Genomic DNA, 23188 nt, shown 5'->3' with positions numbered 1-23188 from the left:
CGTGTCTTCCGCTCATGCCTCCAGAGTTTTTATTTGATTTTCCATCTTGGTCATGCATGCGTGCAACTGCCGGAAATCTGGGGTAATCTCATCCAGAGTCCTTTCGTTGGAAGTGGCTCTGTCCGTCAGTCTGTGATGATCGCTTCGTAAGATGCTTAGGTCAGTGGCAATCGTATCTATTTTAAGTTCAAGGGCTTCCTGGGATGCGGCTATGGCCTGGAGGATCATGTCCAGCATAGTTTCTTGAGGTGAACTCAATGGTCCGAGGCCACAGGCCCGATCTCTCCGCTCAGGCCGTGCGGACCCAGTGGGGTGCCTCGGCCCGTCCCCTCCCTTTTTTTCATGGCTTTGCCGATGTTGACCAATGCAAGTGAGCCAGGTGTCTCACATCGTAATTTATTGAAGTTCAGTTGAGGTAGGACCCTAGGCTATCTTTTGCCCAGTTTTGGTATTCCGTGTCATGGGGTTCCCCCAGTACAGCCCAGTAGGTGGTACAGCAGAGGGGACTGTGCATGTCTCAAGGGCCGGGATTCCTCCAACCCAGCCCAGGCGCACCTTGCCACTGGCTTTAATCTTTTTGGAGTTCCAGGTTCAGCACACAATCCTGGTCCCTTGCGTCAGCAGGACCAGATCACGTTGCGGGAGGTAACCAAAGACCCACTCCACTCCAGTGGTCCCAGTCCGTATTCCACCACTACTGGCCATTGCTGGCTGCGATCTCAGTTTCCAGCGGCCTTGGATGAGCCCCTGGCTCTCCCCTCCTACGCCAGAGGTCCCACAGTGCCCTCCTTCCTGGGGCCCCCCTTTCCGGGGCTATCCCACAGAAGACCCCCAATCAGGGCCCAAACGGAAGTCTCTGAGGCCTTACTGCAGCCCCCCAGGCAGCCAGAACTCAGGGCAGCAGCACACTGGGCACCTCTCTCTGCAGGTCTGAGAAAGACGTTTGTTCCACCCACCCCCACTCACCGGGAATCCCAGCACAGCCCGCGCTGTGGGATGGGGGTGAGTGAGGCCACAGGGCAGCTCCTCTGCTTCCTGCTAGCTGCCCACCACCAGGTGCTCCGCAGTTCACTGGCCGTAGGCCCGCCGACCCATCCTGGGTACTTCTGTGCTTTGCAGGTCCTTGTCCTTGGACCTGCGATTCAGGTTCCGGCACACCTCTTGCTCAGGGGGCCCGCCGGTCAGCCGCTCGCTCCTCCGTCTGTTGTTGTCGGTCTGTCCCCCATTGCAGCGCTCAGCACCTGACTCCCTCACGCTCCGTCATTTTGAGCACCTGTGCTCCGGCCTAAAGCGATCATCGTGGCTCCATCAGGGGAGACCGTGGCGATTAGACAACTCCAGCGTGGCCGGAGGCTCTGTAGTCTATGCCCTTGGTGGTTTGTGGGGCTTGTTGCACGGCAGTGGGTTCAGGATTCATGTGGATGGCTGAGATCGGCCGGGAGCCTCGCTCAGTGCGTGCTACTCCATGGGCTCCAGGCCATGTCCCTTACTTAGTACTTATGCACTTGGAAATACAAAGAAGTATTCAGAAAGTAGTATTGATGATGAAAACAAACTTTGAACTATTTCTTGAATTTATAGATGAACTCTTCTAAGAAGTAAGGTTGTTAAATTTTACTAGAGCTATCCTGTGATGCAACAGGAAGGATTCTTAGATTGGACTTTGTTGCACATTTATATATGAATATCTGGAAAACAATGGTGGGTCAAAATGAGTCACACCATAGAAAATGCCACTGCTGTTTTATACACTAAATCAAAAAGCTCAAACTGCTGCTGCTATATAAACATGGGAGTGAAAATAAATGTGGCCCAATAATACATTATTTAGAGCAACTGTACTAATAACTGAACATACACACAATTATTACTACATTGCAAAACTAAAATTCCAGTTTATTAGCACACTGCAGTAAAACTGATATGAGAAAGACACTTTACGGATTTACAGATTGCATGTAACAATTACTTTACACATGGAACAACTTGTCTAATAGTTATGGGGTCTCTACAATGTGATTTCACCATGCTGCACACATTTAACATCTAACATCCTGGTTTTATATAAACACCTTTGGTAAAAATAAGTACACATTAATGCCATGACATAAAACATACATGCAGGTACTGTATACATACACATATAATATGTATGTGTGAAGTGCAGAGTGTAATATCATATTTATTTCTCTTTTTGAGTGTGGGGAGGGGCCATGACTCACGACAGGCAAAGTCTTGAGTGGGACTTGATGCTCCTCTCATCCCTCAACAATCGTAACAAATTGTGATATAGAATCTGTGAGACAGTAAACTGTGCTTTTATGCATTGCCTGTGCAAGCTATCAGCCCAGCATCATCAGCATAAAGCAATATAGAAGCAGGGAGGACACCTATGTGCGACACATCTACAACCATTTTAACCAAATATTTGTCAACAGAATTCACATAAAGAGTAAAGGGGAATCGGGCTAAAATACGCCCTTGTGTAACTGCCTTTCTAACTCTAAAGTACTCTGTGCATTCACCTCTGTGGCCATAATGGGCGGAAGCCTCAGTATAGAATTGCCAAAGAAAATAAATTATACCCACATTCACTTCCATATCCGATAAAAGATCCCACATCAGGGAATGGTTAACTGAATAAACACGCAGGAGAGGTCCACAAAGGACAAATAAAGTGTCTCCTGTTTGGCCTTAGTATACTTACTAATCAGTAGCGCTAGGTTCAGGCATTGTTCCACAGTGCCAACACCCTTTCTGAAGACATATTGAACATCACACACTACAATGTTTTCCGTTGGCCATCTAATAGTGATAAAAGTATCCTTCCTGCCACCCTAAGGGAAGAATCTAAGAGGGTAATTGACCAAACTGGGTCAGCTTTGTTCCCTTTCTTAAATATGGGGACAATAGCTTACTTTTTCCAAGACATCGGCGGCCCACTTTCTAACAGCATTGAGAATGTTAGTAACCAGGGAGGCCCACAAATGAATACAATCCAAAACCAAATCTAAGGACACCCCACCTGGGCCATGGGCTTTGCCCGTGGCAACCATAAAGCGCAGTAATAACACCTTCCTCATTACCCCAAAACCCTCACCCTCCTTAACTGGCCTGCATGCCAAACTAACCACCTCTGAAGAGAAAATAGCAGAAAAATTAGTCACCTACTCTTCAGCCGAAATTATTGATTCTAATGTAGGACTTGATGCTCCACGAAGAAAGGATTATTGAAACGTTTCCAGAATGTGACATTGTTAGATTGCCTACTCGCTTCTATTAGAGCATCGTAAACCTCATCCCTAATCTGTTGTTTTCTTCATGTAAGAGTTTTCTTATAATGGGATCTGCACTCTTTAATGGCTCCTTATCCCTCCGAATCGTATCAAGTATTTGCTTGAGAACCCTAGGTGCTTTCGTTCAAAAATCTAAGCAGCCACAATTCCTGTCAATCCGTGGGCCTCTCACTAGCCCCTCCTTCATGTTTGAGGTCAAGAAGGTAAATGACTGTAGTGTAATACACAATAAGGCATTAACATCCAGACACGTCTCTACCAGATCCCTATGCGAGCTCACCAAATCAGATTAGAATTTCTTCGTGACAAATCTTTTACCATTTTACAGAAACACCAATTCTTCTGCTAACTACTTAATGTTCCTGCAATAATGATGACCCATCCATCCCACTGGAGCGTCAAAGTCCATGATAAAGGGTTTATGATCACTCAGACATTATGGAAGAACCTGAAAACCCCTAACATGGGAATTTAGGTTATGTGACACCACTTTATAATCGAAGGCAAAACATTTACCATTCCCCACAAATAAAGGACACAGCATAATGATGGTGCTGGCAAAATCAGAAGCAAAAAGAAAATCATACTATTGAAAGATTATTTAGAACCTCCCTATGTCTTGAGTGAGTAAAGTGTGTTATCTCCTCGTCATCGCTACCAAACATACTGCAGATCTCCCTGGCAGTTAAAGCGCATCAGTAAATATGAAAATCATCGGCCCAAACAATATAAATATCTAAGCAACAGTATTTAAAAATGTTTCCAGTTCCCCTTCCAGCTCAAAAACCAAATCAATAGGGTAAGTATCTAAATTCTTGGCATGAAAATTAATTAACATGAGCTGCCTACCTCTGTTCCAGTCATTACAAATAAGGTGAAATTGTGAGGACTTCAGACATTTGCGGCTTAGTCTGTCCAACATTCTGTTTGAGATAAGAATCGGCAATCTGCCCTTGCTTTACTAGCGGTCGCCACTAGATAGTTAAAGTTAGGATCATGTTTAATAGAAAAAGCTTTTTTTGACTTGGCTATATCTTTGGCACTGTTTGAAATCGTCACAAAAATTCCCAAGTGTTGCGGTGATGCTTGTTGCATATGGAAAGTTTTGGGGAGATCCGTCAAGTGGGGGCCGAGAAAAAGGGGGGGTCAAAAAAGTTGCATTTCCCAAGTTAATTCCCATAGGACCTTTAGATACGTCTACAGCCCGAACCACTGGACGGAATTACACCAAATTTGGCAGAAAGCTAGCTTTCCGTATACAGATTGATCTTTTGCTTATTTGGTGTAAATCTGTTCATTAGTTTTTGAGAAATTTATAGAAATCCGAATTTGTATATTTCTGGCCGCAAAGTATTCAAGAAAAAAAAGACAAGCTTGTGCAGGGAAATGCACAGCTCTGATTGGCTGCCAACATTTTAAACCAGGAAGTGTTGTCATCCATCTTGGGACTCAGCTTGAGCTGAGTCCCAGTAGAAAAGTAAAAAAAAAAAGGCCATGATATAGACACTCTGACCCCTTAACTCTAGTGGCGGGGTCCCAGAACGACCGCCCCATAGCAAGAAAGCAGTTTTTAAAAAAATGTTGCCACAAAATCATGATATCCGTGAATTCGCAGAAACAAAATAAAAAATATAAAAAAGTGTGAGCTCCAGCACCCTGGGTGGGCCAGGTCCCAGGGACATTTAAAAATTTAAATCTGGGGGTGCCTCACGGCCCCCCGCAGCCCCAGGACCATCACCTCCCTGAGGCCGTTTCTGTGATGTATGCGGCGGCAAATGCGTAATCGTGTTGGGAGGCCTGACAGCGTCCCCCGCTGCCCCGGGGACCACCACCTCCCGGGGCTTTTATGTAATATGGTGCGAGGGACGCATGCCCCTTGCCCCAAACTCCCAACCCCCCCTCCCCTCAAGAGCTCCGGGGACCACCAGGTCCCCAGTGCATATATTTTAGGGGGCACTTGGCCCTCTGCTGCCCAGGGGACCACCACCTCCGTGGGGCTTTTATGTAATATGATGTGGAGGGTGTCCGGACGTTCACACTGAGCATTGAGGGTTCGAGCCCAGTCGGACTTGTTTTCCTCTTTTGTTTTCAAAATACAAATGTTTAAAGGTGAAATAGAAGATGAATTTACTTTTTTTAAATAACAAATACATCTTTCTTTTTAAATTCCAAAGAAATATCTCATTCTAAGTATATCGTACATCAAAACCTAAAACAGTCTTTATCTCTCTCCCTCTCTTTCTCTCTCTCTCTCAATCTCTTTCTCCCACTCACACACCCACTCAGACACTTACACACCAACTCACAAACCCACTATGACAGTCACCCACCCACTCACAGACCCCTTAAAACCCTTGTGCATCCACTCACAGCCCCAGTCAGACCCTCATGCACCCACTCAGAGACCTACTCAGACAGTTACGCACCCATTCACAAACCCACTCAGACTCTCACACACCCACTGACACCCTTATGAACCCACGCACACACTGACACACCCACTAAAACACTGATGTACGCACTCTCGCACCCAGATAGACACTCTCACAGCCAGATACATCATCGCACACCTATTCCGATACCCAGAGAGGCCACAACCAACTTCCGCCATGCAGGGCCAAAGGGCAAGGCACAGATTAGTGCTGGGTGGTTAGCTGCAGGGTCTGGCAGTGGCCAACCCTTGCCGCCAACCCCTACTGCGCATGGGCGAAGGCTGTACAAGTTGCAAGGTTGGGTGCTTACAGGGGTTTGGTCTGAGGCAAACCGCAGTGCGCTGCGGTGGTTGGAGTAATGTATAGTAATGAAAATGACTATACGTTAAAAAACCATTGAAATTCATTGAAGAAAACAAAGGTTACAGGGATGTTATAGTTAGGAAATGGAAGTTTGAAAAAACATAGAAATTCACTTAAAAAAACAAAGGTTACAGGGACATTATAGTTAGGCTTACATTTTAAACATACAAAACCATAGAAATTCACCAGTTGGAGTTACCGGGAGTAACCAAGATTCATGCCCTAAGATAACTATAACTCACGCCCTTGCCATGCACTGCTACTTTCCCCACAAATGACGGCACTCATGACAGCTTAATGTAATATTCAGCAGTAAAATCTTTGAAAAAAAACCTGTGCATTGCAGGGGTACAAGTTATAGTTACCTGAGGGGATGAGTTATAGTTACTAGAGGTAACTGTAACTATAACTATAACTGGTGACTTTCTATGATTTTGCACATTTAAAATGTCAGTCTAACTCCTCCCTGTAACCTTTGGATCTTTAAGTGAATAAATATCACATAGTCACTCCACGAACAGACGAATCCCAGTCTTTCTCAGATTTTCGTTGCATGTATGACACTGGCACCACCAATTCGAGTCCCAAAAAGTTTTTTTTATTTCGTGACATAAAGTATAAAGTGCTAAGTGTATATATATATATATATGTACTCCCTAAGCAAGAGAATTGACATTGACATTGACATCAAGGTTTTCTGCAAACATACTACAGATAAATGATGGGTGAAGGAGCACCAGTCTTTGTTCGATAATTTGCTTCTCAGACATGCAACATTCCAATACAATAGCTTCAACTCCATAACGTTAGGATCTGTGTTACTTGCCACATCAGGATCAATCCTCCTGCCATTATTTAAGTACCCCTTCCGCCCCTTCAAACAGTTGCAAGTGTGGCAAGTAGTTAGTAAGGGATACCCAATGGGAATTTGAACAAAATATTGATGTAACAATATCAGGAGATAGAAATATCAGAAAATAAATATTGTGATACACAAATATTGTGATGCACAAATATTGTTGACAAGAATAACGTTTTTTGAGGTAATTAATATCATTTTAAATAATACTGATGTTCTTAATATTGTTTTCAATAGTATAGTGAATGAAAATATTGCTTTTACATTATTTGAATGTGTTGATATAATAATCGTATGAGTCACTATTGTTTATATAAAGGTTATTTTTTCTAATATAGCTTGTAATTTTCAGTGAGAAAGATTTTTTTTTATTTTTTTTTATAGTAATTTATAGCATTGTTGTGGGTTCTTGGGTTGATAGGGGATGGGGAAGTTAATTAGTTAATATTAATTATGAATTATTTAATACATTTTATTTAGTTATATGATAAATATTTATCGAGCAAATTATGTAATATTGATTTATTTTCATTATATGTTATTTGTGGGCTGTTAAGTTTGTAGGGGTACAGGTTGAGAAGTTAATTATTATAGTTAACTCATTATTTCATTGATTTTATTTATGTAACTAATAGAATACATATTTTACTTATATTTCAGTTGCCGGCTGCTAGGGTTGTAGGGGTCTAGGGTGGGAAGATACTTAAGTATTAATTCATTAATAACTTATTAATATTTAATTAATTATTTTTAATTATGTAAAATATGGAATACTGATTTCATTTACTGCTTTTTTATTTGCGGGATCCTAGGTTTGTAGGGGAATCACGTGGGAAGTTAATACACATAATTAATTCATATTTGTAAATTAATTATTTAATTGAATTTTAAATAATGAAATATGAAATACTTATTTTGATAATGATTTTAATGAATAAATATAATGTAAACTTTTATGTTCATTAACATTATGTTAATTAAAAAAAATTATATTAAGAGCTTAATATTTTTTCTACATTCATGGTGTTATACAAGTAATGTGTTTGAAGTGAAGTACTTTCCCTACTCTTGTTTAGACTGCAGTAGGAATAGTGAAATTAACTTTTTTGCTAACCAATACTTTCCCTACTGTTTCACAGTCTGGAGTGGGAATAGAAAAATTTCTCCTCCAAAGTCCAGCACTTTCCCTACTGTTGCATTGTCTGGAGTAGGAATAGTAAGTTTTACCTCTCTGAAATCCAATGCTTTCCTTACTGTTGCAGAGACTGAAGTGGAAATAATACATTTTACCCCTCCAAAGCCAGCACTTTCCCTATTGTTGCACAGATTAGTGTGGGAATATTAAATCTTCCCCTTCCTAAGTCCAACACTTCCCAAAAAATGGTGCTCTTTGGAGTGGGAATAGTACATTTTAACCCTCCAAAATCCAACACTTTTCCTACTGTTGCACAGATTGGAGTGGGAATAGTGCATTTTACCCCTCCAAAGTCCAATAGTATATTAATAATCTTAGACTCCAAAAGTGTTCATAACATAGATAAATATAGTTTATAGCATTAATGTTTTTATTTTTATATAATTTGTTTTTATTTTTACATTTCTTTTAATGTTTATAGCACTTTTTGTAAATGTGTTTTTTAAAAACAATTTATATTTTATTTATTGTCTACATTAATTAATACATGTTTGTGTGTTTATATACAAACACATTTATAGATAGTATTAAATATTAGTGGAAAATATTTAATTGACATTATATTACAATTATATATTAAAATATTTAACATTTACTACTTTAAACTCTATATTATCAATTATCAATATTTGTGTCTAATTTTCAACGATATCAGTGTCAAAAATATTTTCCCGATATTTTTGTACTTACCAGTACAGGATCACGATATTGTGGTTAATCATACTTGTGACAGGATATTGTTTATCACAATATTGTGTCAGTGATCCACCCAGAGCAAGCTTTCTAGGCTTCATGCAGATTCAATATGTAGGCAAAGTTAAATGGGAGGCAATACAATTTTCAATTGCTTATAACCTTAGCACTGTTTGAAGAATCTACATCAAACGTGTAGGCAGTTTTCGAGTTACACCCAAGTTACTTCCGGTGCAGGTATTTCAGGTTTTGTGCAGAACCATTTGCAGGAAGGAGTTAAAGAGCAGGGGTCGAAACATTTTTTATTTACTAATAACTTCGGCACCATCTGATGGAATTGCCCAAAATGTGGCAGTGACTTTGCATAGTTAGCTTATTCTTGGTTTTCTCTATGACATGCAGGCCCATCAATGAAGAGGACACTTTAGGGGCGTGGGGGGTGAAAGTAGAATTAACAGTGTTAACAGTACCTACTTTTCTACTTATGTTCACTTCAGTTCTCAATGTAGGTTCAGTGACTGTTGAGGTCTGATATAGGTAAAGACTGTCCATAGTAGGTCATTAGTTATGTAACAAGGCTTCAGTATCTGGAGGAACTTGATTTTCCTTTAATAGTTGTATACAGATTAAACACTGTGTGCAGGATAGGTTACCCTTTCATCTGTGGATCTTAGTCAACATGAACTCGGCAACCCATGAAGTGTATGCTATAAGGTCAATGTTGCACATAACATAAGCTTGCTTTACCAATGGGGACTGTATGTATAATAGCTGTGATGATGCTTCATATTGTTGTGAGCTTATTTTGCAGTTACTTTCATAGCTCTACTGCTGTACCTGTTTATAGAACAACGTATACAAAAGAAGCCTGGATTATGTCATCAGTGATGTCATCGATGCTGTCATTTGAGATGTCTTCAGTGATGTCATAAATGATATCATAGAACGTGTCATAAGTGATGTAATGTGTGATGTAATAAGTAGTGCTTGGGGGGGGCACAAGGTATAGTTAGCTCTTCTAACTGTAACTGGTGAATGTCTGTGTATTTTTAAGTTCAAAACGTGAATGTTGTCACTGACATATTCACCTACCTATAATGCTTCTTTAAACTTAGTTTTTTTAGGTGAATTTCAAAGTTTTTTTTTTTTTTAAACAAAAATGGATCTTTTTATCACACCTAACTATATTGTTACTTTAACCTTTGTTGTTTTTCAGTGAAATTCACTTTTTTTTTTAACATAAAGTCATATTTTTTTATCATATGTAAAGTCAACCCCTAATGGCCCTGGGGACCCCATTCCCCATGTCCTTTTCTTATCATAATCATTTTATTAACAATTTTTCAATTGATTACAACAAGGTATGACATGTCTGCCAGAGCCCACATAATATGACAGGAGACCAGTTTGCACAAAGCAATTACACATAGTGTGGAGCCAGTGGAAAATGGCTAGAAAGTAGAGGGTTATCCAGTCATTAGACAGGTGCGCCTAAGGGTTGTCCATAACTTGGCATGTCACAAAGCAAAAAGAAATAACAGTGAAACAACAAAATACAACAATTCCTGGTTGAGGCTTTTTTGATAGAGTTTGAAGATCTGGACAATGTTGTGCATTAGTGCATAGGTGGTAATGATTAATCGGGAGTGGGGGGGAGGGATCAGTTATTTGGTGTAAGATCCGGGGGGAGATCAAAGAGCTGTAAAGCTTGTAACCTCAGAGGACTGAAACATGTGAATTAAAAGCGAGTAAGATAGTGGATCAGTGGGTGGCAAACATACTGAAACTATTCACAGTGGGTGTTAGATTGTGGGAAAGTTGTTCTATTGCCAGCATATGCCACAGATGAGTGAACCATTGAGCAATGGAAGAGGCAGTAGTCTTTTTCCATGTCATCACCACATGCTGCCTCACAGTACGGAGCATGTGGCTAATGAGCTTCCAGTCAGCGTGTGTCATCACTTCCGATGTAAGGGGCCACACACCAAGGACAACCATAAGGTAGGAAGCAGAGGGCAGATATCGTATGGTGGCTTTAATGTGCCTCAGGATTTCTTTCCAGGAGGTACTGATGAAGCTACAAAACCACCATGTGTGACAAGAATCCCCACTGCCAAGCCACATCACCAGGAGAGGGAAGATATGGAGGGGTAAATGGTGGAGAGGCAGGGTGGTGTAAAACACCATTGGAACATGTTTGTTTGTCGCATGACTAAGAGAAAAGCTTCAATAAGTTCCCGCGAGAGGGTGTCCCATTGCTTGGGTGAGATACCCTCTGTAGTGATAACCTGCTAGCATGATTGGTAGGGGTGGGTATGAAGGGATGTGGAATGCTGTAGTGTGCAATATGTATTACATATAAGTCCCCTGATCCATCATATGCTCTTACCGGTTTTTTAAAGGGAGTATAGGACCTAGTGGTCCCAGGACAGTTGGAGGTATATAATGCCCTCTGCCATAATTGACAATACTGAAGTTTAGGTATTTCAAGAAGGTGGAAATTAGTTTTGCATTGATCTAAAGACTTGATGGAGAGTCCAACAAAGAGGTTGCATAGCGTTGCACACACTCCCACCACCCCAGTTGGGAAAGATTTAGGGTAACAGCGCAGGAATAAAATCAGGATTACACATAATAGGCATGTGGAGGAGGGGAAGGTAGTGAGGCCTCTCCAGTCTCCAACTTGTCCCAAATGTTGAGTATTGTCTCGGTGGGTGTAGCCAAGTAAGCTCTGCGCGGTCTGCCTTGTTTGGGTAACCAGGCTAAATCCCACCAGGGCCCTCAGGCCACCACCCGATCCATTTGAAACCAATGCTTCTCCCTCTCACGCACCACCCATGCAGAGATGTATCATAGGTGGGCAGCCTACTAATATTCAAGAAGGTTGAGGCAGGTCAGTCCACCCCTGTCCCGTGGCTGCATTAATAGCGAGTTTGAGAACCTTGGCTCAGCCAAGAGATGTGAAGGGGCTTCCATCTGAAGATCTGCCAGAATGGACCTCCGAAGTTGCGGACAGTCTGCCTGCATCCAGGAAGACAGTTTAGTGGTCAGCTTAATACCCAGATACCTATTTGTGCCGGAGGACCACTAGAATGGCGCTAGGCCTTGCAGAGCAGGGAGTTCCTGTTAAAGTATAGTCAGATTAAGAATGCAGGATTTAGACATATTAATTTTGCAGCCTGACACCACCTTCAACGCAGCACGGCTGGCAACAATCGCTGGTAAAGAGGTAGTGGGCTGAGAGACAGAGAGCAAGAGGTCATCTACAAATAAGTTAATCTTATGGCCCCACATCCCAAAAGGGATGCCTACCATGGCAGCAGTGCAGCAGAGAGTTATAGCCAGTGGCTCCACTACAAAAGCAAACAAAAGGAGTGACAACGGGCAACCCCGGCGTGTGCCCCTAAGGATGTTAATAGGGGCTGTGTAGAGTATGTTGACCCTAATGGTAGCTGTTTGAGTGACAGAGGAAGACACGATCTTGGCTATAATTTCCAGCCCCAAATCCACCTTGCCCAAAACCACACAGAGGAAGGACCAATTCACCAATCAAAAGCCTTCTTTGCCTCAAGCAAAAGGAGGCAAGGCGGGATGTTGTGGTGGTGGGACTGCTCGACTAAGTGCACTATCCAGGGTACTGTCGATTGTAAATAAGCCCTACCTGATCAGGGTCAATGAAGCCTGGAAGATAGCACTCCAACCCAGTAGCCAACATTTTGGTAAAGGTTTTTGCCTCAGTATTGAGAAGAGCTATAGGGAAGTAGGAAGAGCAGTGGGTAGGGTCTTTCCCTGGTTTAGGTGTAAAGGAGATCACTGCTGCCGCCATAGTGGGCGTAAGGCCTTTGTCCTGCATGAAGAATATTAAATAGCTTTAGCAATTGTTCCTGCAGAAACAGCCTATAGAAGACGACAGTAAGCCCATCATAGATCGTATTTTTACTGACGGGAATGGCCTGCGTTACAGAGCTCCACCAGGGTGACTGGAGCATCAAGGAGGTCCACATGTTGCGGTTGATGGGTTCTCAATCACAGGCATTCAGATACTCCTCTGTCACTGCAGGAGGCACATCGCCACAAGTGTAGAGGATCTTATAGTAATCATAGACTGCCCACTGCTTGTCCCGCTCAGAGATCACCCAGCCCAAACTGAAGTCTAGCAATGTGTGCTCTAACCTGTGCTTGACAGAGCCGTTGAGCTAGCATCGAGACCACCTTGTTCTCCCTGTCGTAATATTTCTGCTTTAGAGCTGAAAGGGAACATCAGTCCTATTAGTTCCATGAGCCCTCATTTGACAGCGCAGCATAGTGACTTGATGCTCGTTGCATCGAGTCGGAGCAGACTCATCTTGCTTTTCCAGGACTTTAATCTCCGGATAATCTGAGGGTAGACTCTATCAAGTTCACCTCTCTCCTTCTGGCAATGGATATGGTGGAGATCACTCCCCTCATGGTAGCCTTAAAGCCATCCCAAAGTGTAAGCAGCTAGGTGTCGGGCAAGGTGAGTGCAAAGTATTCAATGATTCCTTTACCGATTTCTGCCATATCAACCAGATCCATGAGGAGCCTCAGGGTTAACTGCCATCATGTCTGGCCCCTGCAAGATGGGGTATCGGCGAACCAAACCAGCTCTACCTGGGAATGATCAGAGATGGAGATATCCGAGATAGCCGCCGCTTCAAGATCTCACAAGAAGGAGTGATTTAAGAAAACATGATCAATACGTGATTAAGATGCCTGGACATGAGTAGAATGAGTAGTCCCAAGCATCCAGGTGTTTATAACGCCAAGCATCTACTAGCCCCAGTTCTGTGAGGTCCTTCTTCAGTTGAGCGGACATAGTTCCAGTGCCCTGGTATGTGACTGTGCTGCGGTCTTTGTCTGGATCACACACTAGGTTAAAATATCCACCAACAATGATGTCAACTTCCAACCCTACTAGTTGCTCATGCAATATGCATCTCAGATAAAGGTCCTGCATAAGACTGGGGGCATAGACATTAAGAAGTATGAGGGGCCCTTTTTCTCCATGCATGTGCAGCACCAGGAAGGGATTCTTCCCATCCCTCACCACTTTTGAGACAGAGGAGTGGAGGCCTGCTTTCAAGAGAACACCCACCCCCAACGTTTTAGTGGATTTGTGGGCCCTGTATTGCAAGGATACTTTGGGTGTATCATCCTATGGGTGTCCGCCCCCAGAAGATAAGTCTCCTGGAGGAGGATAATATCTGGGTCATGTTGTAATATGTAGCCCCATACCTTGTTGGTTGAATTGAGGCCTTGTATGTTTAGAGAGAGCAATTTAGTGCCCATAGTCAGGGACATCTGTGAGAAACCTGTGGGTTAGCATTTATGGGCAAGAAGGACGTAGGAAGGATTAGGCCAGGGGGACAAGGGTCCTGCATCATGCTGCCTTTTCCCCTCCAGCACTAGGAATAGGATGGTTGAGCAGTCCCCACGGAGCAAAGCAACCCAGAAGGCAACATAGGGGGCGGGCTGGGCATATGCCTGTCATTGAAGGGATGAGATATGCACTGTACATCCTAAAAATTAGAAAGCGACAATCATTAGCGATAGTCAACCTAGTGAAGAAAAACAAACAGCAGAAAAGAAAATTGGTGGACCAACCGGGTCCAACACAGTCATCCGCTTCCCGCGGAGATTGGCATATATATGGCCATTTCTTGCTTCAGGAGTTACACTCTTGGGGTGAGAATCGTGGGGAGGTGGCCATCAAGGATAGCCTGATTCCAAACTCAGGATAGCAAGCGTGGCCTCTGTGCTCCCGTGGCCCGATGCATCTGCTGTTCTAGGCCATAAAAACCACAGAGGTGCCGGTGGGGGGCAATGCCCCAATATCTGGTAGTTGATGCATGGGGGGGTCCTTCTTCATGTTCTCGGGATGCTGAATGATATTGTGTTTGGTCTTCTGAGACACTTCCTCTTTTTGTCACTTGTCTGGGTGATAGGGCCACACTGTGGTCCAGATGGGGCACAGGTCGTCTCCAGTAGACGTGCAATGAAGAGGTATCTTTGTCCTGGACGGCAGCTGTGAGCCACACCAGATGCTTTGCTTCCACCAAGGAGCATGAGGCTCGTTGCTTACCGTCCCAAGCGAACAGGAGAGTGAAGGGGTGCCCCCACTGATAATGAATGTGTATCTTTCTCAATTTATCAGTGATTGGCTTGAAGTTGAGCCATCGACGCAATGTAATAAAAGAGAGAGATCTTGGAAGAGCTGGATGGTGTGGCCATGAAAGACCAGGTCAGCCTTGCCCATGGAGGCACACAGAATCGCTTCATTCTCTGTAAAAAAAAGTGGGCATGCGTCAGGATGTCAGTGATGGAAGCAGAGAGCCCAGGAGCAGAGACCACGTGGTGAGCCCTATCCAGGGCTGAAGGGGGAGCCTCCTTGTACCCCAAGATTGTCTGCAGGAGTTCAGCTGTGAAGTCCATGATGCTGATTCCTTCTGCTGCTTTGGGGACACCCCTGATACAGATGTTGTTCCAACTGCTCCTGTTTTCCAGGTCTTCCTGTTTAGTTTGCAGCTCTATTTGTTGATCTTCACGCCACAGCATCTCATGGTCCTCAGAGCGGGCATCAGCTGTTCGCTCCAGGCCATCCACACATCACGCCAAATGTCCTTGATACAGGATTTGAAGTCCACCTTAAGCGAGCCAATTTCAGATTCAATCTTCTGCAGGAAATGATCCATGTAGTCCTGTGTGATAGGTACTATGGACAACACCCCAGCTGCGGGTGTAGGAGGGGGAGCTGGCATCTCCGAGTCCACTAGGGGGGTTCTGCTCCAAAGGGAGGCCACTGGCTTGTCCTTAGCAGATTTAAGGCACTGCATGGTGCTTGAATGCTGGGGCGACAAATGCTGAGAGTCGAAGCTAGGCCTGGCGTCACCCCCATTGTGGTCCAAAACAAACACTACACATCTCGTACAGTTGTATATGGGCCCGCTAGTGGAATGCACAATTTCTACCAGTCAGTCATAGGGCGAACATAGCACAGTGGAGTAGGTTACTGTTGCCACCTCATGGGTCAAACAGGAAGATTCAAAGGGCCAGATGTATCAAAGGGTTTTATTCATTCTGTGCCTATGGGAAAATGTGTTCATACATATGGCCTAAGTGTCTGTGACAAGCCACCCCACAGTGGGGGCGCAGTCTTTTCACAGCCCAGTGTATCCAATGTAGGCTAATCGAGGAATAAAAGGGGCACTGTAGACATTGTACACCTGCTCCAATCGGGCCCTCTGGATGGCAAGGATGCTACTCCTGTGAATGTCATCCCCGTGCTCAGCACATCCCCAAAGTAGAGATCCTCGCAGTCCTGGCCAGTCCCCAGTTCCCAGGCTTTAAACACTCATGGCACATGGTGATCAGATGGCCAGGTTGTGACCACAGCAGGCCCCAAGCAGGTCAAGCAGCTTTTCCTGGGATGGGAGTCAAAACGAGTTGTATAGATAGGGCAAGTCTTGGGGCAAGTCTCAGCATTTGTGCTCTCAATGTGCTGTGCAGGCCCAGGCCGATCAGGATCTCTGGGGGTCCAGGCAATATCTGTCCCAAGATTAACACCTCTGTATTGTCGCTCTGTCCCAAGGTCATCTGGAAAGCACGCCACACAATGGTCCGAAGGACACCATTCAAAGCAAGGTGGCACTGCATGCCTGAGGCAGCAACCGCAGGTCGCCATATTGTCTAAAGTGCAGTAATAGGTGCAGCATAAACGGATCTTACTAGGGTGCCAGGCAGGTAGTGCTATCCTCTCAAGGGGCCCCGGGTCCGGCCACAATGCTGCTGACTCAGGCTGCTGCACCGTGCCCCTACTACTGGTCGCCCCCGCCAAGCAAGGTGCGATGCACCGCAAGCTCAGTCCCAGAGAGCCTCGGTGACTCTCTCCTCAAAATGGTGGCCCTGCATCTACAGGCCACGTCAATGGGTTTGTAGCAGCACCTGCAGGAGACCAGGAGCAGGTAGGTGGGAAATAATTTGCGGCTCCCTCGTCAACAGTTCTCTGTATTGTGTGAGCTGCCTTGGAGGACTCTGGGTGGGATATTCACGCATCCCAAGATCCAGTGCTGCACAACGTGTGGCATAGCTCCACAAGGTGGCAGCTCCGACCAAGGAGCCACAAAGCTATCACCAGGAATCCAACCAAGGGACAAAATAGCCCCCCCCCAAGGTGAAGAGGGGAAGGCACCAAGGTACCGTCATGGATAGAGCCATGGTATCATGGTCTTGGTATTTTCCATGGTGTTTGAAGGCTGGTGGCAGCTGGGAGGACAGAAAAGACACATATTACTCCATTCCCCGCTAGGCCACACCCCATTCTTTTTTTTTTTTTTTTTTAAAGATAAAGCGGGCCAAGTGGCCCTCTTCCCTAAGCCTTTTTAGGCCCTGGGAACCTCATCCACCGAGGCCTTTTTATTTTTAAAGGTGGGGTGACGCGCCCCCTATCCTTGAGCCTCATTAGGTATGGGGGACCCCATTTCCTAGGACCTTATGTTTTCTAAAGTGAACAGGGACCAAGTGCCCTCCTTCCTACTACTCTTTAGGCCCTGGGGACCCCACCTCCCAGAACCTTATGTTTTTTAAAGGGGAGAGGGACCAAGTGCCCCCCTCCCCAAGCCTTATTAATGCCTGGAGACACCAACCCCCAGGGCCTTATCTTTTAAGAGGTTTGAGGGGTTTGCGTGCAGCCCCCATCCCGAGCTTTCAAAAGGCCCAGGTGACCCCATCCCCTAGGCCCTATGTATTTTCAAGGGGAGGGAGTCCAAGTGGGCCCCCTTCCCAAGTCTTATTAGGCACTGGGGACTCTATTCCCTAGGGCCTTTCTTTTTTTTTTTAAAGGGGAGAGGGGCTGCAGGACCCCCCCTCCTCAAGCCTTTATAGGCTCTGGGGAAACTCCCCCCCCCCCACGGCCAGACTTTACAAAAAAGGGGAGGGGGGCATGTGATCTCCATCCCAGATTCTCTTTAGGCCCTGGGGACACCCATTACCCAGGACCTTTTTTTCATTAAAGGGGAGGGGGCTGCATGGTCTCCCCACACAGCCTTTTGTTTTTTTAGTAAGGGGGAAGGGGCCACGTAACCACCCTCACCAAGACTTATTAGGCTCTGGGGACTCCATCCCCCAGGGCCATTGTTTTTTGTTAATTGGGAGAGGGGTTGCGCTGCCCTCCTTCTTAATCCTTTTTAGGCCCTTGGGACCCCATACCCCAGGGCCTTTTTTTTTTTTTTTAATTAAAGGGGAGGGGGCTGCATGACTTCACTCCCAGAGCATTGTCAAGTCCTGGAGACCTCATTTCCAGGGCCACAACTACAATTAAAGAGGAAGGGGGCTGCATGGCCCTCTTCGTCAAGCCTCTTCTGGCCCGAGGACCCCATCCCTCTGGGGCTTGCATCATTAAATGTGGGTGCCCACCCAGGACACCCACCATGCTTTTGTTAGGGGCCACAGAGGGAGCCCCAAGGCCCCCTTGACCCCAGCCAGCTCCCCCCCCATGCAGTGGGAGCTGGCATTGCTCCTGATTGGAGGGAGCAGCTATTTATGCTGCTCCCGCCGGGTGGGTGCAATATTTACATCTGCTTCCCTGCCTGCATCAAAAAAGATCAAAAGTCTGCTCCCAGCTGCCAGGAGCATTTTCGAAGATCCTACCCACTGGAAGCAGACTTTGGGCCTCATTACAAGGGTGGCAGCTGAGGCCCCAGAGGTCTTGCCACTGGGCCCATTACAAGGTTCCCACTGGGCTGACCAGGGAGGAACTAAGGTTCCCGCCGGTCAGCCTAGTGGGAAAGGTGCAGCAGCATTGTTCCTGGCTCATAATTTTCTGCAACATTCCACTCTCTGGTCCTCATTCTTACCACTGCCCCTCCTATCCCTGTATAAGTGGTCACAAGTAAAGGTGGTGGGAGAAGGAAAAGTGCATTACTCCACACAGATTCGGAGTACAAAGCTTAATACATCCTGCCAGGACCCTAGTCTTGGCAATGTAGTATATGTGTATGATTTTCAACAAACTTGGCCAATCACACTGCAGCACAATATAACATATGCTTTTAAAAATAAAAGTCAAGGATAATGTTTCCTTAAAGTGACATAAAAGTGATGATACACAATACCAGAAAACCAAACAAAAGAAAGTGTGTGAGAAAATCAAGTCTAAAAAAGAAGAATTCATTGCTGTCACATTACATGTGATCCATAGTGTACCTATAAAGGTTTCCCAATGACACACCTAAGTAAATATACAGTACACCAGAAGAGTGGTGTCTGGCATTCAGTTATTTAAATAAAACTATCGTCCCTGATGAAGGGACTCTTATTAAAGCTGGTGGTGAAAATGGTTGCCAATTTTGCCTCAACCTTCTGTGTAACTTTTATATTGATATATTAGATACTACACAAAAACTGTAGATTAGTATTCACATTGTTATTGTTGTGGTGGAGGATCTGGTGAAAAAGGCTGGGTATAGGGAGACATTAAAGAGCACAAATTTGGCCCAATCGTTGTTAGAAAGAGCAGGTACAAAGTACAAAGTCACCAGATGTGAAAGCCATAAGATAAGTTACCAGCATCCTTTCCGACATGCTCAACACCTTGAATACACACTACAAAGAAAGTACCACTTATGCCGATATAAAAATGTACATCAGACACCCTCAGTGCTGCTTTTTTATTTGGCTTCATATGCAGATTTTATGTTTGAGCTATGAATGTGTTGAGATTACAGTACACTTGTCAACCTGTCTTTGAATGCTAACCATGTTTCTCTATCAGTTGTTCTTACTGCTGGCATAATTTACCTACCAGTTCCTCTATCTTTGGTGGGGTAACACTTGAAAGTGGTGAGAGGGACAACCGCACACTGTCATGTTGCCATTTGAAGAATAAGCAGAGGGAAAACTGGCCAGTAATCCTTATAGTGATGTACTCGTTTACCTGAAAGAAAGGAAAGAAACATAAACAAATGATCTTCATTTATTGGACTCTAAGGTTAAACCACAGAAATACATAGGCACTTATTATGACTGCAGTGGTCTTTTGCCAGCAGCATTCATCACAGCGGGCTGCGGCACTTAGGCGGTGCCACCGTCGGCACCACCACGCCAGAAAAAGACTGCCCACAGAATTACAACCAGTAATTCTGTGTGGTGGTCTTCTGGTGACGTGATGGTGCAGGCGGTGGAAGCCTGGTCCTGTCCCCTAAGGGAGGAGCACCTCGTCGGATGAGGTAAGTGCCGTCTAAAGGGGGAGTGGGGGGCAAGTGTGTGTATGCGTGTCATGAATGGGGGAGGGGGAGTGTCTGTGAGTGTGTGCCTGTGTGTAAATGTGGTGATGGTGATGCATGCGAGTATACAGGTGGATGGGAGGTGGGTGTGTGTGCATGGGTGAATGTGTAAGGGTTAAGGCGGGGTGTGGGTGAGTGCGTGCAGGTGTGTGTATGTATGTAGTTGAAGGGAGGGGGTGGGGGCTGGAGAGTGTATGCATGCATGTGTGATGTGTTTGGGTATGTATGCGTGTCTATGGGGTGAATGTTGTGAGTGGGTGTGTGAGTGGGCAGTTATCTGTGTGTGTTTGTGTGTGTGTTGGTGTATACGTTCGTGTGTGCGGAGGTGTTTTGGGGGTATCCCGGTGACAGGAACGCAAGTTCTTGTTGTCGGGATACCTTACCGCCAGCATTTTGTGGCGATGAGACCACCAGAAAAATGCTGGTAGTGTCCCAAGTCGGAATGACCTCGGCGGTCATCCGACTCCCACTGGGCTGCAGGTGGAAACCTCCAGCCTGGCGGGACGGGCAAGGACGCAGCGGTTTGGCAGTGGCCAAACCGCCGCTGTCATAATGTGGCAGTTGAGACCGCCATAGAAGCTCTGGCGGTCCATGGACCGTCAGGGTCATAATAAGGGCCATAATGCTTAAGAGGGATTTATGAAGTATTTGATTGCCATTCATACATAAAGCATTACAAAATAATTAGCTTACTAGTTAATAGGTAATTCTAATGAATGTACCATCTGCTGCAGAAGATTTTCTCAGTGTTTCACCCTTACTCTGGGTAGGTATGAATTGGATTTAAAAAAAGCACAGATGTAGTTTGTAGAAATAAGCCACTGTACAAGTATAGTTGATGAGGGAAAGATTGATTCAGACTCATACTTTTACTCTCTTTCAATACAGTTAATTCTTTGCGGATCAACTTGGGCCAGGCTTATGGATTTGCTAAAGCTTATTCTGTATGAAACAAGGTTGAACTTTGCAACAGATTGAGTATTTGGTATAAGCACTCAGTTCACTTCCTTGGGTGCAGATGAAGCTGGTTCAATGATCTCAAACCTGCTTGGGGTATGACCTCTCAGTAATGCAGGCTTGAACTAACTCAAAATCTGGGAAACAGTGCCTCAGCAAGTTGAAGAAGTCTAACTGGAAGCAGCACCATATGCTGGATTTCTCTTGAATCGATCTTTTCTGGACAGTTGACTGATACAAAGATTAGGACTGGGTTGCCCTTGTTGTCCAAAAGATTATATGATCTTGTAACAGCCTACTGAGAGGATTAGGCAGAAGTCACTGAAGATGAAGAAAATTATCTGTGCAGTGCGGGAATGAGATAGAATGTTGTGTGATCTGAGGCCCCCAGATCTACATGCTACCTTCCTAAATCAGTTCTTTTGGTGTGTGAGAAATTATTAGGATGGAATGGCTGTGGCGGGTAGGTTTGGTTGTACTTGATCAATTGGTCTTACCTGTACTCATAGGCCCTGATACACAACGAAGTAGGAAAAGTACAGTAAATCCCCCTGCATGTGTTTTTCCTAATTTCTGAATTCACAAACATTCTCAGGGGTACTCTTGGAAAGCTGCCCCAGGCACAGGTTTCCAGACATACTTCTGCAATGATCACATGACAATGCCAGCAACCCAGGCACAGGTTTCCAGACATACTTCTGCAATGATCACGTGACATTGCCAGCAAGATTCTAGTCCTGAAGGGCATAGTTTTTTCAGACACTTTTTCTCTCTGCATAGAATATTTCTTACCCAGGAAGAAAGCCCTTCCCCTACAGCCTGCAAATATTGGTTTATCTTTCCCCTTCCCAATATGGAAAGGGATTTATGCAAGCCCTAAGCTGGAGAAAAACCCCATCTCTTTCCATGGGGTAAAGGATAAAGAAAGAAGTTTATGAATGCCAACACAGTCATGTGTGTGAACTTTCACAAACTTCCACGGCTAACGACTTGTTCAGACTAAAAAGTCCTGGAGGACTGAACAGGCAAAGTGCCTGTCATGATGGAGCTGACTATCGAGGCAGAAGTATTCAGTAAATGTGTGCAGAGATGCCCATGTTGAAGTTTAACCAATATCCAGGACAGGGACTCCACAAGCCTACAAAGTGGTTGTAGCTTTCGCTGTGGTGAAATTAGGCCCAAACCCACATGGGGTTATTTCTTGGTTAGTGCACAGCAGATCTTAATGCAACTTACAATCCATCTGGAGATGGTCTACTTCTGCACTGCTTTTCCCTTCTTTGTGCCCAGGATACTCACAAAGCACTGATCAGCCACCCAACGGGCCAGATGTTCTAAAATGCAATTTAGCATTTCCTAAATAGCGACTTCATAAAAATCTCTATTTAGGAAATTAAAAATGCTATTTACAGAGAACTCTTTACCATGATATGTTTTAGTTTCAAATAAGCTTTTATGTTTTTATTATGGGTTTCTATTAACATAATGAGTAGGCAAAGTATCTTTATTATTATTATGCATTTTGGATTTGCGATGGTTTTAATTAACAGAGTCAATAAACTTAAACTTGAAACTTGAAACAGAGATACTGATTTCCTAATAGTGATTCCTACAAAGTAAGAATTTCTATTAGGAAATTGCAAATAAGGAATCACATTGCATTTGTGTCAATGGGCCGGTTCTGCATTTCCCAAATAGTGATTTCCATTTAGGAAATCGCTATTTGAGAAATGCAGAAAACCAAGGATGACAATGGCCAAAAGGCCCCCCTTGGTGCACCTCAAAAATAGTGGTGCACATGTCGAGCACACATATGACCAAGGGGCATGTGTGTGTTTTATTGCAATTTTAAAAAAGCCCTTTGGGGTGCTTTTTAAAAAATTGTACATGGTTACCCCATCTACTTCTGATGGTAATTGCATTGCCTAAATGTATAAATTGCATTTAGGAAATTCTTAGTACATCAGAATAGGAATCGCATATAGGTAATCCCTATTTGCAATTTCCTATTCAGGGCATTCCAAATTGCGAATTCTACCCAGTAGAAATCGCAATTTGCGATTTCCTAAAGGCCTTTCTACATCAGAAAAGGC

General features: G+C 44.4%; 1 protein-coding gene across 1 annotated transcript in view; it reads right to left on the bottom strand.

Annotated features, from left to right (window-relative positions):
- LOC138288009 (uncharacterized protein C3orf20 homolog) overlaps positions 1-23188 on the bottom strand; it is a 199842-nt gene that overhangs the window by 138007 nt on the left and 38647 nt on the right. The window contains exon 3 of the mRNA XM_069229101.1: positions 19658-19789. Within this exon, the coding sequence (XP_069085202.1) occupies positions 19658-19789 (132 nt within the window). The remainder of the gene's footprint in view (positions 1-19657; positions 19790-23188) is intronic.

Source organism: Pleurodeles waltl, chromosome 4_1 (genome assembly GCF_031143425.1).
Source record: "Pleurodeles waltl isolate 20211129_DDA chromosome 4_1, aPleWal1.hap1.20221129, whole genome shotgun sequence".
NCBI lineage: Eukaryota > Metazoa > Chordata > Amphibia > Caudata > Salamandridae > Pleurodeles > Pleurodeles waltl.
This window is presented reverse-complemented; position numbering and strand designations above follow the sequence as displayed.